The sequence below is a fragment of the Phyllostomus hastatus genome, unplaced genomic scaffold (genome assembly GCF_019186645.2).
Source record: "Phyllostomus hastatus isolate PE091 unplaced genomic scaffold, TTU_PhHast_1.1 phas_scaffold_501, whole genome shotgun sequence".
In the NCBI taxonomy this organism is placed as follows: domain Eukaryota; kingdom Metazoa; phylum Chordata; class Mammalia; order Chiroptera; family Phyllostomidae; genus Phyllostomus; species Phyllostomus hastatus.
In genome coordinates, this window is record NW_025334033.1 from 32,982,417 (window position 1) to 32,993,872 (window position 11,456).

Sequence of the window (11,456 nt, forward strand, 5' to 3'; positions counted from 1 at the left end):
AAATGTGGGGGGTGGAGGTAGAGGTATGGGGACAGAGAAGTTAATCTTCCCTAACAGATAATCAGCTCCTTAGATATTTGCTTTGTAGTTAATACAAGGTAGTACAAACACATTTCTGACTTGTTTACCTTGTAAGCCTAGCATTGAGTACACCACTGAGTTCAGATATTTGCTTAATACACTGTGGCCTTTCTGCATTGTGCTGGGGTGGTGAGACAGTGACATAAATTTCTCGGCACAATTGTTCTCAAAGGGCTTACAGTTACTTTTTTTTAAGAAAAAAGGACAACATAACTTAGGTCCAGTTTTATGGCAGGTTTGAAAAGCTATGATCCACGGTGTTTACTTTCAGATACCTTATATTATGCCTTTACTATGGTAGTTAGTATTAGAAATAGAATCCCAAAATTTTCAGTCATCAGCATTGCTTTTATACATTTTAAATTATCTTACCTTTATAAAACAGAAAAATAGCAGTAGGCTATTAATGCATGGATCCCAGGATCCTAGCATTTCACTGTCACTTATGAATTCCAATCCACGAGTGAGCACACAGGCTTCTTGATACTATGCAATTACCTAATGGCTTCCATGTGTTTTGAATAAATTACATAAAAAGAAGGCTCCCACAAGGCCTGTCTTTCTTCTCTGGAGTTGAGAAGCCGTAAACAGGCAAGAGGAGGGGCAGGCCTTCAACAACAGTCCTTTACTGGACAAAAAAATACTCTAGTTCCATTCCTAGAGTGTACATCTACAGTTCTTAAATTAACTGATACATTTTGCAATGAAAGATCCAAGGAGACAGTTTAAGACAAATCATGCACGTATAGAATCTCAATTTTTAACAGATCTGTTCTCCATTAAATTTTATTCATGTCTAACCTGTACTGACCCACACAATTGGTTTACAGTTACCCATAAGTTACGAGTTTGCCAAAGTAGCTGGCCTGAAAGAGCAATGAAAGGCAGCTTTAGTTTCCCATCAAAATTTTCATTTTGATGAGGGTTATAGGACTGCTGCATAATCCCTCTGTGTGCCAAAATGTTCTATTTTACCTCAGTTTCTCCTTGGCAGTTTTGATAGTCTGTTGTCTACATTGTTTCTCCATCCCATCCTGAGTGTTATAATTTGGTGTGTTTTCTATCCAGGACATCTTGTCTGCTGGCCACACTGTTCTCCAGAAGGCTGGCATCTCACTGTTGCCTCTGGAGAAGAAATGGCCTCTGAGTAAAAAACTGGGCAAAAATTGTTCTATAATAGTTTCTCACACACTCCTCACAAGTTATAGAAATAACCTTCCAATTTCATTATTGGTAATAATAATTGTAATTACTGTTTGTTCATGGTCTCTCACATTGTTGAAATTATTTCTAGTGGTATTTAAAACATAATACTATGACCCTGACTGGTGTGACTCAGTGGGTTGGGCCCACAAATCAGAAGGTTGTTGGTTCAGTTCCATGCCAGGCACATGCCTGGGTTGTGGGCCAGGTCCCTGGTTGGGGGTGTGCGAGAGGCAACCAATTGATGTTTCTCTCGCACATCAATGTTTCCCTGTCTTTCTCCCTCCCTTCCCCTCTCTCTAAAAATAAGTAAATGAAATCTTTTAAAAATCATGTAATGTTATAATTAAATTTAATCACTATTGATTTAATAGTTTCCCACATAGGAAAAGGACCAGAAGCACTGAATCACAGTCATTCATGCTACGTTCAACCAGTTCTTACAAAAGTCTACTAAATACTTCCACTAGCATACCAAGTTCAACCTTTTAATAAACAAAGAATCACCTGTTTTTGAGTTTGCTCTGTGTTACAGTGCCCCAAGTAGAATGGCCAGGGAAACACACCGTAAATTGTGGAGCTCCTCCTTCGAGGCTCCAGTCAATTTCAGAAAGCATAACCAACACCATTGCAAGGGAATTATTTTTACAAAGGTGTTTCTAATGACTTGTCAGAGTCAGGTGATCCCAAGCAAATATCTTCCTTGGTTACTTTACATGGCAGCACTACACCTGCCCTGCAGAGATCTTATAAAGCATGTTTCATATCCTCAGTTATTGTGACAGATAACCACTTTGGCCTTGCCCCTGAATTCCTAGCAAGGTTTTACTCCTGTAGCAAAAAAATTATTGAAGAAATGATGAAAACAGAATATCATCCTGCATAATCATCTACCCACATATATTTGTTGAACATTTGCAGTGGGCCAAATTTGATTGGTGTACTTCTTCATTTGATCTTAACTGGTCTGCAGATGTTCTGGGTCATGTATTTACTGTGTTCAACTAATATTGTTAGCAAAATCTCACCACTTGTGTATGTTATGAATAGATTGTTCATATTTTCTGAATCTCAAATTGAAATGTCTGGCATTGGTCTCAGTGAGAACAAAGTTAGACCATGACTAATGCCATCTTCAGACACACTTTTAATCCAAATATGCTGATTACCTTAACAATAATTACCACACTTGCTGGCATATTAGATACACAGGTGTATCTTATTGCATTCCAATTGCATAAGGAAATGTGGGGCAGGAGATATTTAAGTATGTTTTGAAAATGATTTAAAAGTGGTTTTATAGGGAGAAAGCCTTTTGTTTCATACAGAAATTAAGAAAAAAGTCATACATTCTAGATAAATAGTAATGTTCTCCAGATGCTGAAAAAAGCACAAAATCATATAGCAAAGAGGAAACCTATTACTATCAGTGAATACAGATACATAGCAGGCAACAAAACACAACACAGGAATGTGGTAACATAATACAAACACCAGTATTGTATTTCAGCGAATTCTGGTAACTAAATAGCAAACCACAATAATAAATACATCTGAATAAATCTATATATAATACAAAGCAAAATTGTAAGTAAAATTTGGTACAATGCAAACAGCAAAATAAATATGAATAAACTCCTATACAAAGTCATAAAACATGAGCACTAAAATCTCAAAGCTATACAAAATGTGAAGCAGAAGTCTGAAGGATTTCCCACATCATGCTCATGCATGTCATAAAAATAGCAAGGAAGAGAAAAGAACTTAGGTAAACTGGTATTTCAATGTATATTGAGGCTATAAAACCAAGCAGGAAAAATGCAAACACAATCACAAGGTTTTCATCTTTGCCAATTAAGGCCTCGGAAATCACCAAACTCAAAGCCTGAAAACTCAGTAACAGCTGAAATTCAGATTTTTAAAAACTGTATGCAGTCACTGCATTTATTTAGATATCAAGTCTCTAGACATATCTTGCTTTTTACATATGTGTATTTTTCTGTATGTTTTGAAATAATGATTTAAGAAATTATCACTATGTTCAAAAGACTTCTTTGAAGACATTTTCTTTGTTACTTCGCTAAATCGGTGAGGTTAAGGTTAACCTAATGCTGTAACATGGGCTATGTGTAATCACTGTGCCAAACATGATAGGTGAATAACTCCGACTACCTCTGATCGGCTTGCTACTCTATTAGGCCTCCATATTTTCTTGCCAAGGTATTTCGTGTTGCTGTGTTTCACCACTAGAGGTAGCATCTTCATTGCTATCTTTTTGAACTTCATTTGCTAGTTACCACACCATACCCAGGTCTATACACTTTTCATAAGATGGGTACTAAACACAGAAAAATTTTGGATACATTTTCTAGAAGGAATACATCTCACCTGGTAAATATCTGGCTCCCCCCCCCCATTTATGAGCATATATATAAAACCACAAATAAGACTTAAAGACAGAATACCTGAAATGTTTATGTGAGTAGGGTGTAACATATTTGTATAACAGTTCATATCAAGAAAGCTCTTTTATAGGTGGAAGATGAGATAAATGTGTAATTGAAATGAGGATAAGAAAGACCAGCAGTAGAAAATTTGGGCAAAGAAGATCATTCACCCTAAGAAATGTGGGCTTCGGGAGTTGTTTAGATGGTAGGAAAGTGATAGCTTTATCACTGGGGAACAAATAGAGGAAATCAAAGGATGTATTATTGTATGGCATGGAGGACTAGATAGGATTTTTAAAATAACGATGAAATTTGCTTTTACTTGTAGAAATAGATGATGAATTCATCAAAAACTTGAAAATACTCATTCCTTGGCTACTGAGTCCTGAGAGCCTAGATATTAAAGAGATCAATGGGAACAAAATCACCTGCCGAGGTCTGGTGGAGTACTTCAAGGTACTGCTGTCATTTCTAGCACATTTGTGAGTACTTAGATTTGACATGTTGGGAATACAGTTCCTACTTGAAACTATAACAAAAATTATAGACTGTAATGTCGGGGCAAAGGTATGAGGAATCTATTAAAAAATTGTAAGATTCCCAAGAGGAACTTGCTTTCTGAAATTAATTTTTGAGAAAACTTCTTGAGGTAAATTTACTGTCCCCTTTTAGAGGAAATACATTTTGAAATATCAATGTATCAAAGAGTTGAAAAATCTTTTTTGGGGAGGGGTCTTTCCCAGGGTCCATACCACATAGTCCTCAGTTATGACCTATACTGAATTTTACTTTCATTCTGAAGATTTTTCAAAGGGCTACACCTTGCCTTCCCTACTGGAGAAAATGCTTCCATGTTCCCCACTCTGCACCAAGGGCCAATTTGAAATGGCCTTTTTGCATTTACATGTTTACCTCAGGTAGTACTGAATACTCCTTTTTTTTTTACCAATCCACATTTATAGTGAAGAATTTCAGTTACCAATCTAATTTGTGTATTGATGCTCCAAGGACTAAAATATCAATTTTTAAAATTAACATTTTGTCATTTAAAATGTGGTCATATACCTCCTGTGTGATTACTTACCTTCATCACTCTCAGCCATAAATGACATATTATTTATCTAAAATTTGAATTCTTACTGTGTACAACACTGTGGAGGAACTTAGAAGTTAATAGGAGATTCAGGACCCTTCCAGAAACCTGTTTCATGAAGCTTATGACATCAGCAAGTACATATTCCTGTGGGTAACTGAAAAAGAAAGGTCACTCCCAGCAGAGGGATCTGAGAAAGCTTTAAAGGTGGTAGAAGTGAGTTAAGCCTTTAAGAAGAGTAGGATCGGCAAGGTGGGGGGGGGGGGGAGTGTGAAAAGGGAGGGAGAACTAAGTAAGAAGGAATTAAAGGATGAGAAAAAGATAATAGTTCCTGAAACTGCCAAGACCTTAGACCTTTAACAGAATTAGGGAAATATAGAACAGAATTACTTGAATATGAGTCTTTTGCTTTTTCTTTTTAGGCTTATATAAAGATTTATCAAGGTGAAGAATTACCACATCCCAAGTCCATGTTACAGGTATTTATTAATCAGGAGGCATGACACTTTAAAACATACTTGTCACTAAAGCTAAGCTTTCCTTGCTAAGAAAAAGATTATGTTCCAATCTGCTTGTCAGAAATTACCAAATTAAAATAGTGGGCAGAATGATTTATTAGATTATTTTTCTAATAACTGCCCATTTGTGTGTGGAGTTAAATTATCACATAAACATATAGCAGCATTCTCTTTCTAGAAAATTTGTTTAGAAAACAGACTCACACTGTGGCTTAGATTCATACATGTAACAAGAAGTAGAAAAGCAGGTCCAGGTTTTCAACAAGTGGGCTCTACAAAAAACATTTGAAAAAGAAGAAACTGGCCTTTTTCTTATTTAAACAATTTTCTTTAAGTTCTTGTTAACAAATACATTGTTCTATCAGTAGCAGCCCTTAAACTTGACATATTGTAAATATATATATTAGTGTATATAAAATATACTATATATTATTTCCCATGTGTCTGGATGTATAGATCCCACTCCCTCAATTTGGTGAGAGGCTTAAAATATTTTTTGAGGAAAAAAATAAACCTTCCAAATGAAAATTCAGTTTAGAACTATGGTTTATTGAGTAAACATCTATATATTATGCATTTTAAAATTTTATTTTTACAAAATTTTAAAAATGTAATGGAAATATTTCAAGGACTTCATATTATTTGATGACCTTGGGTTCTTGCACATTTCTTCTACATGATGCTTATAAATGAGAACTGCCTGTGGAAGTTTAATAAATATGAATTCCATTTTACATCATATTTTGTACTTTGTCCAAAGGCCACAGCAGAAGCTAACAATTTAGCGGCCGTGGCAACTGCCAAGGATACATACAACAAAAAAATGGAAGAGGTAAGAATTAAATTATATTTTAAATGTTTTAAATAAAGTCAGCATTTTTCCCATGAGCTCATTCCTTCCAAGTTAGACTGTACACACATGCAAAGAGGTGGCTTTGACTTTCTCAGCCTATATGTATATCACATTTCTATTCCTTGTATTCCTAAAATATTTTAAAAGAAACCAAGAAAAGAACACTGTATTGCAAAGTTTTCAATGTATTTTAAAGGTTATTTCTGTATTTGACACATTTTTTTGCCCATCTTTCCACTACTTTATGCCTTAGTGGCTAAAATAACATGCTACCCTTTCCACTACACCTCCCTTCATTTCACAATTCCAGAATTTCTATCTTAGAAAAAGAAACTCAGCCTCTAGGGCCCATATTTCTACATATCGCATATATTCTTTTTAACATTCTCAATTAGGATGCACCTAATAATTATTGTGTACGTCTAATGTGGTGGGTGTCTTTTCCCCTAAAAATGTTAGAAAATCAAAATTACATTCAAAATTGATGGAGCCTTAGAGTCAAGGGAAATACAGTAGTATATGGAATATTGTTTCTGACATAACTAAAGGGTAATTAGAATGAGACTATCCTTTATATAGTTAAATCTCAAATAACCAAAGTGAATGGTATGAGTGAAATTTCCTTTGTAACGTCTGAAAAACAGTTGAAAATTTGGTCCAAGAACATTTACTGTGTTTCTCCATTTAGTCTCTTGAAGAAAATACCGAATGGGAAACAAAAATCAGTGAAACTGCCAAAGAAAATTTTTAATTTTACTTTAGAGCTTTATACCATTGCTCACTGTTTTCAATTAAACTTCATTAGTCAAAATCCCTTCAGTGCAGTTAGAAAAAAATTCCCAAAGGGACTAGGTTTCTTGAATTTGGATTCATTCTGTAAATGAACTCAGTTTGCAGTTCACTTTGTGTCATGCCTTTTCATCTTGAGGAACTTGTATTAAGTTATGGGTGTACTTTCCCATGTCAAAAAGAAAACAAAAATAAGAATGACTTTATATAGGTCACCTATAAAGCACCAATCCCATTTATAGTCATATCTGATAGATACGAACTATGGAAAGCTCCTTGATTATTAATGTGTTCTAACAAATTTAGCTAGCTAAGTGAAAATTTTTTATACAATTGCTAATTTTACTCTGCATTGCATAAACAATACTTCTGCATCTGATACAGATTTGTGGTGGTGACAAACCATTTCTGGCCCCTAATGACCTGCAGACCAAACATCTGGAACTTAAGGAAGAGTCCGTGAAGCTATTCCGAGGGGTGAAGAAGATGGGTGGGGAGGAATTTAGCCGGCGTTACCTGCAACAGTTGGAGAGTGAAATAGATGAACTTTATATCCAGTATATCAAGCACAATGATAGCAAAAATATCTTCCATGCAGCTCGTACTCCAGCCACACTGTTTGTTGTCATCTTTATCACATATGTGATTGCCGGTGTGACTGGATTCATTGGTTTGGACATCATAGCTAGCCTATGCAATATGATAATGGGACTGACCCTTATCACCCTGTGCACCTGGGCATACATCCGGTACTCTGGAGAATACCGAGAGCTGGGAGCTGTGATAGACCAGGTGGCTGCAGCCTTGTGGGACCAGGTAGGAACAACACTTTTAATTCTCTTCAGCTAAATACAGCACACATTTGAATGTCATCTATGTACATGACACTATGTTAGATGTTGGAAATATACATATATGATCAACATGACCTGGGCTACAGTTTTCAAGAACTTTAGAATCTGTTGAACAGTTAGATACAAATAACTATGTAATACAGTATGTAAAATCCCACACAACTGTTTCCAGTTAACATTTCAATATTTTTAAAAAATACATAGATTAGGCAGTGTTTTCGTTTTTCCCTGTCCTAAAAGTTAAAGGTTAAAAGTTGTATGGGAAAATACATTTTTTTATTTAGCTCATTGTGACTCAAATATGTATGTTCGCCTTACAATATACAACCTGTTGTTTGACTAGCATTGACTGTTAGGATCATACGAACCACTAACATAAGTTGTCCTATCATTCTCTCATTTAAGTACCAACTTCTAAAAATATTATCTGATTACTTTAGATTATCTTTATTTGAAATAGACATTTGCACCAGGCCATAGCATGAGTCCAGGTCAACCTCCTGACCACCCATTGCTCATGGGTCAGTTATCCTTTATGGGACAATTAATCATAACCTGGGGAGTCACGCCCACCATGCTCCATTGTTTAAATAATTGATTATGGATAGGGGAGATAATTATAAACACATCTAAAACAATCATCAATCCACTATGTCATTCTGGAAGTGTCCTCAGTTTCCTCATGAAAATTTAGGGGAATTTAGTGAAGCTAAAGTTGACATTTGTCAGAAAATTTTGAAGTTAAAACTTTTAAACATTTATGATCTGAGGTAGCAAGTAAATAACACTTCTCCCAGCATTAACACTATACTTACATGTACCCTTTAAAACAGAATTTTAACTAATGAATTTACCATGTACCTTTGAAAAATCTAGTTGAGATAAACTAATGATAACACTATGGGAAAAAAATGAATTAAAAACTGGATCCTCTGAGCCACTGTCTTAAATAGCCCCTCGACCTCAAAAGATTGAAGAGGGGCTATCTGAGGAAAATCCCAATGCTCTCCTAGAATATGATACTGAAACCAGTAAGGGATATAGAGCTGGGTTTTTAAAAAAATTTATATAAAATATATAATAACCTACAGGGATATTTGTTCTTAAATGCTCACCAATTAATACTGTAAGCAAAGTTGAATATCATAATGCTATTAATGAAACAGGATATGTACTTTTCTTTTCTCCCTTTTAAACTGCCTTTGCCACAGGGAAGTACAAATGAGGTAAGTTAAAATTTTTTAAATTAAGAGCTATATATTTGTAAACATTATGATGTTCTTATTTTACAAACCAACTAGCCATTAAAGGATGTCTAAATGTAGATTAAAAAATCTTTGATGACATATGATTTAACTCATATGTGCAATATGCAATATAAAACTGAAACTCATGGACACAGACAGCAATGTGGTGGTTGCTAGCAGGAAGAGGTTGGGGAGTAGGGAGTTGAGGGGGACCTAATATATGGTGATGGAAGATGGTGTGACTTTAGATGGTGGGCACACAGTGCAATATACAGATCCAGTATTGTAGAAATGTACATTTGAAACTTGTATGATCTTATTAACTGGTGTCACCCCAATAAAAAATTTTTAATTTTTAAATTTTCTGAGGTAATGTTTCTGAATAAGGTTTTGTAAAATATGAACTAATTAATAGAAACAAGACAAGAAAACATTTAAGTGAGGGATCCCACTGTGACAGAGGGAGGGGGGCAACATATGTGTTCATTTGTCTGACTCTATCAGGAATTAATGATGACTAAAAGTGGCCCCATTCTGGTAAATCTATATGGAAGCCCTGGTAACAAGTGGTCTAGCTATGTACAGTAAAGTAGCTATTGGCAGTGAGAAGTTTTGAGCCCCTATAATTCCTCTAAAACTGACAAGTTCTCAACATGCCCCTGGGACATAATGAGTGGTTAGGAAGCTGCACTTCCAGACGTGTGCAAGGTAAAAGGAAATGCAGCCTGAGAATAAAACATTTACCATGAAGATCAATTCACAAAAGTAGTAATACACATAGGGGAGAGGTGAAAATATTTTTGGGTTCTAAGATGCTGGTTATTAATTTATATATTGTATAGATTAATGATATACTCTAAATTTAGCATGCTGTATTTAATATTGTACCATAAACTAATTAATTACACTAAAAAGGAAAAATTTTACATCTGTGTGTTTAGTATGTTTTATAATCCGCACTTTTGTATTTTTAGGCTTTATACAAGCTTTACAGTGCAGCAGCAACCCACAGACATCTGTATCATCAAGCTTTTCCTGCACCAAAGTCAGAATCTACTGAACAATCAGAAAAGAAGAAAATTTAATCCAAATTTTAAAAAGTACAGGTGCATGACCAATTGTCAGTTAAATATTATTTCATGTCTCCATGTAAACACTCACAGTGCTTCCATCAGAAAAGGGTAAAATACCATACAACTCTGAAGTCTGCAAAATGGTTTATTCTTTTATTTCAGTGTTTAATAGCAGATATATGTATGCATGGTTATTATCATTTTGTTAACATGTACAGTATCCTGATTTTGTCTTCAAATATGCTATTATAATTTAAAATTATTTGTCTATTTATGATGATAGTATATGTGTTCTGCTTGAATTTACTAAATTCTACTACTGGGTTATAATTAAAACATGTAGTAATATTACTCCATGTTTGTATATGCTCATTTAATTTCTACAGAAGAATTTTTAAGTTATTATAGTCATTTGTTAAAGCACAGCATTAGAAGTCAACAGGCTTGATCCAATCTGTATCATCTTACATATACCATAAGCTTTTATTTTTTTTAAAGATATTTAAGAGAGCTTTTCAGTTGCTTTATCAAAAACTATATATTGCTTCTTTTATATAATTTAATATAGAATATAAACCTCTTGATCAAAAAATGCACAAAAACCACGTTGTATGTGAGTTTCTGCATTGTATACTTTTTCATTTGGTACACAAAGAAATGTATTCATCATAGGTTTATTCTTTTAAAATGTGAACTACTATTAAAGTTTACTTTGGTTCCTAAGATTAAAAACAAATGCTTCCTGAATTTGGAAATGTTTGAGGTGTTGATAAAGAATGGTGATGGTTTGTCTTTTTTTGAAAATTCAAAATGCATTTTTTTTAATGTTGACCCCATTAAAATTTAGGTTTTAATTTTAACCTTGAAATGCTGACCCCATTTTAAGAAGCATATGCTAATCCCTTTAGGTACCTTCTCTTTTTAACCAGTGAGTCTATACTGTATTTCTAATTACTAAAATCTCTAGTGAAGTTTCACTGAGCATACCTTTTAGAGAAAAACAAAGTGTGGTGATGAAAAAAAAGTAATGCCTCTTACCTGGGACCTCTAGTAATTTCTAACTTTCTTAGAAAAGGCCTAGCTGTAATGTAATTAAATCATAATAAAGTAAGGCATAACAGGAAAAAATAATTCAGACAGAAAATTTTGTGATAGTCCATAAGATATGTAAACTTAAATCTTACAAAAGTTTTACCACATGCCCTGCAAAGTAACTTTCCCCACTGATAAAATTCTACTAGCTTAGTTTCATTTTTCAATACCCCATTCAATATATTGCTTCCTTTGCCTATGGATCT

General features: G+C 34.4%; 1 protein-coding gene across 2 annotated transcripts in view; it reads left to right on the plus strand.

Annotated features, from left to right (window-relative positions):
* ATL1 (atlastin GTPase 1) overlaps positions 1 to 11,399 on the plus strand; it is a 54,061-nt gene extending 42,662 nt beyond the window's left edge. Inside the window, exons 10-15 of one of the 2 annotated variants that reach the window (XM_045822661.1) lie at positions 4,060 to 4,187; positions 5,247 to 5,303; positions 6,103 to 6,174; positions 7,369 to 7,800; positions 9,050 to 9,064; positions 10,060 to 11,399. In XM_045822661.1, coding sequence (XP_045678617.1) covers positions 4,060 to 4,187; positions 5,247 to 5,303; positions 6,103 to 6,174; positions 7,369 to 7,800; positions 9,050 to 9,064; positions 10,060 to 10,170 — 815 coding nt within the window. In that variant the 3' untranslated portion in view covers positions 10,171 to 11,399. The remainder of the gene's footprint in view (positions 1 to 4,059; positions 4,188 to 5,246; positions 5,304 to 6,102; positions 6,175 to 7,368; positions 7,801 to 9,049; positions 9,065 to 10,059) is intronic. The other variant, XM_045822663.1, reaches the window with a different exon arrangement.
* Positions 11,400 to 11,456: the final 57 nt, after the last annotated feature.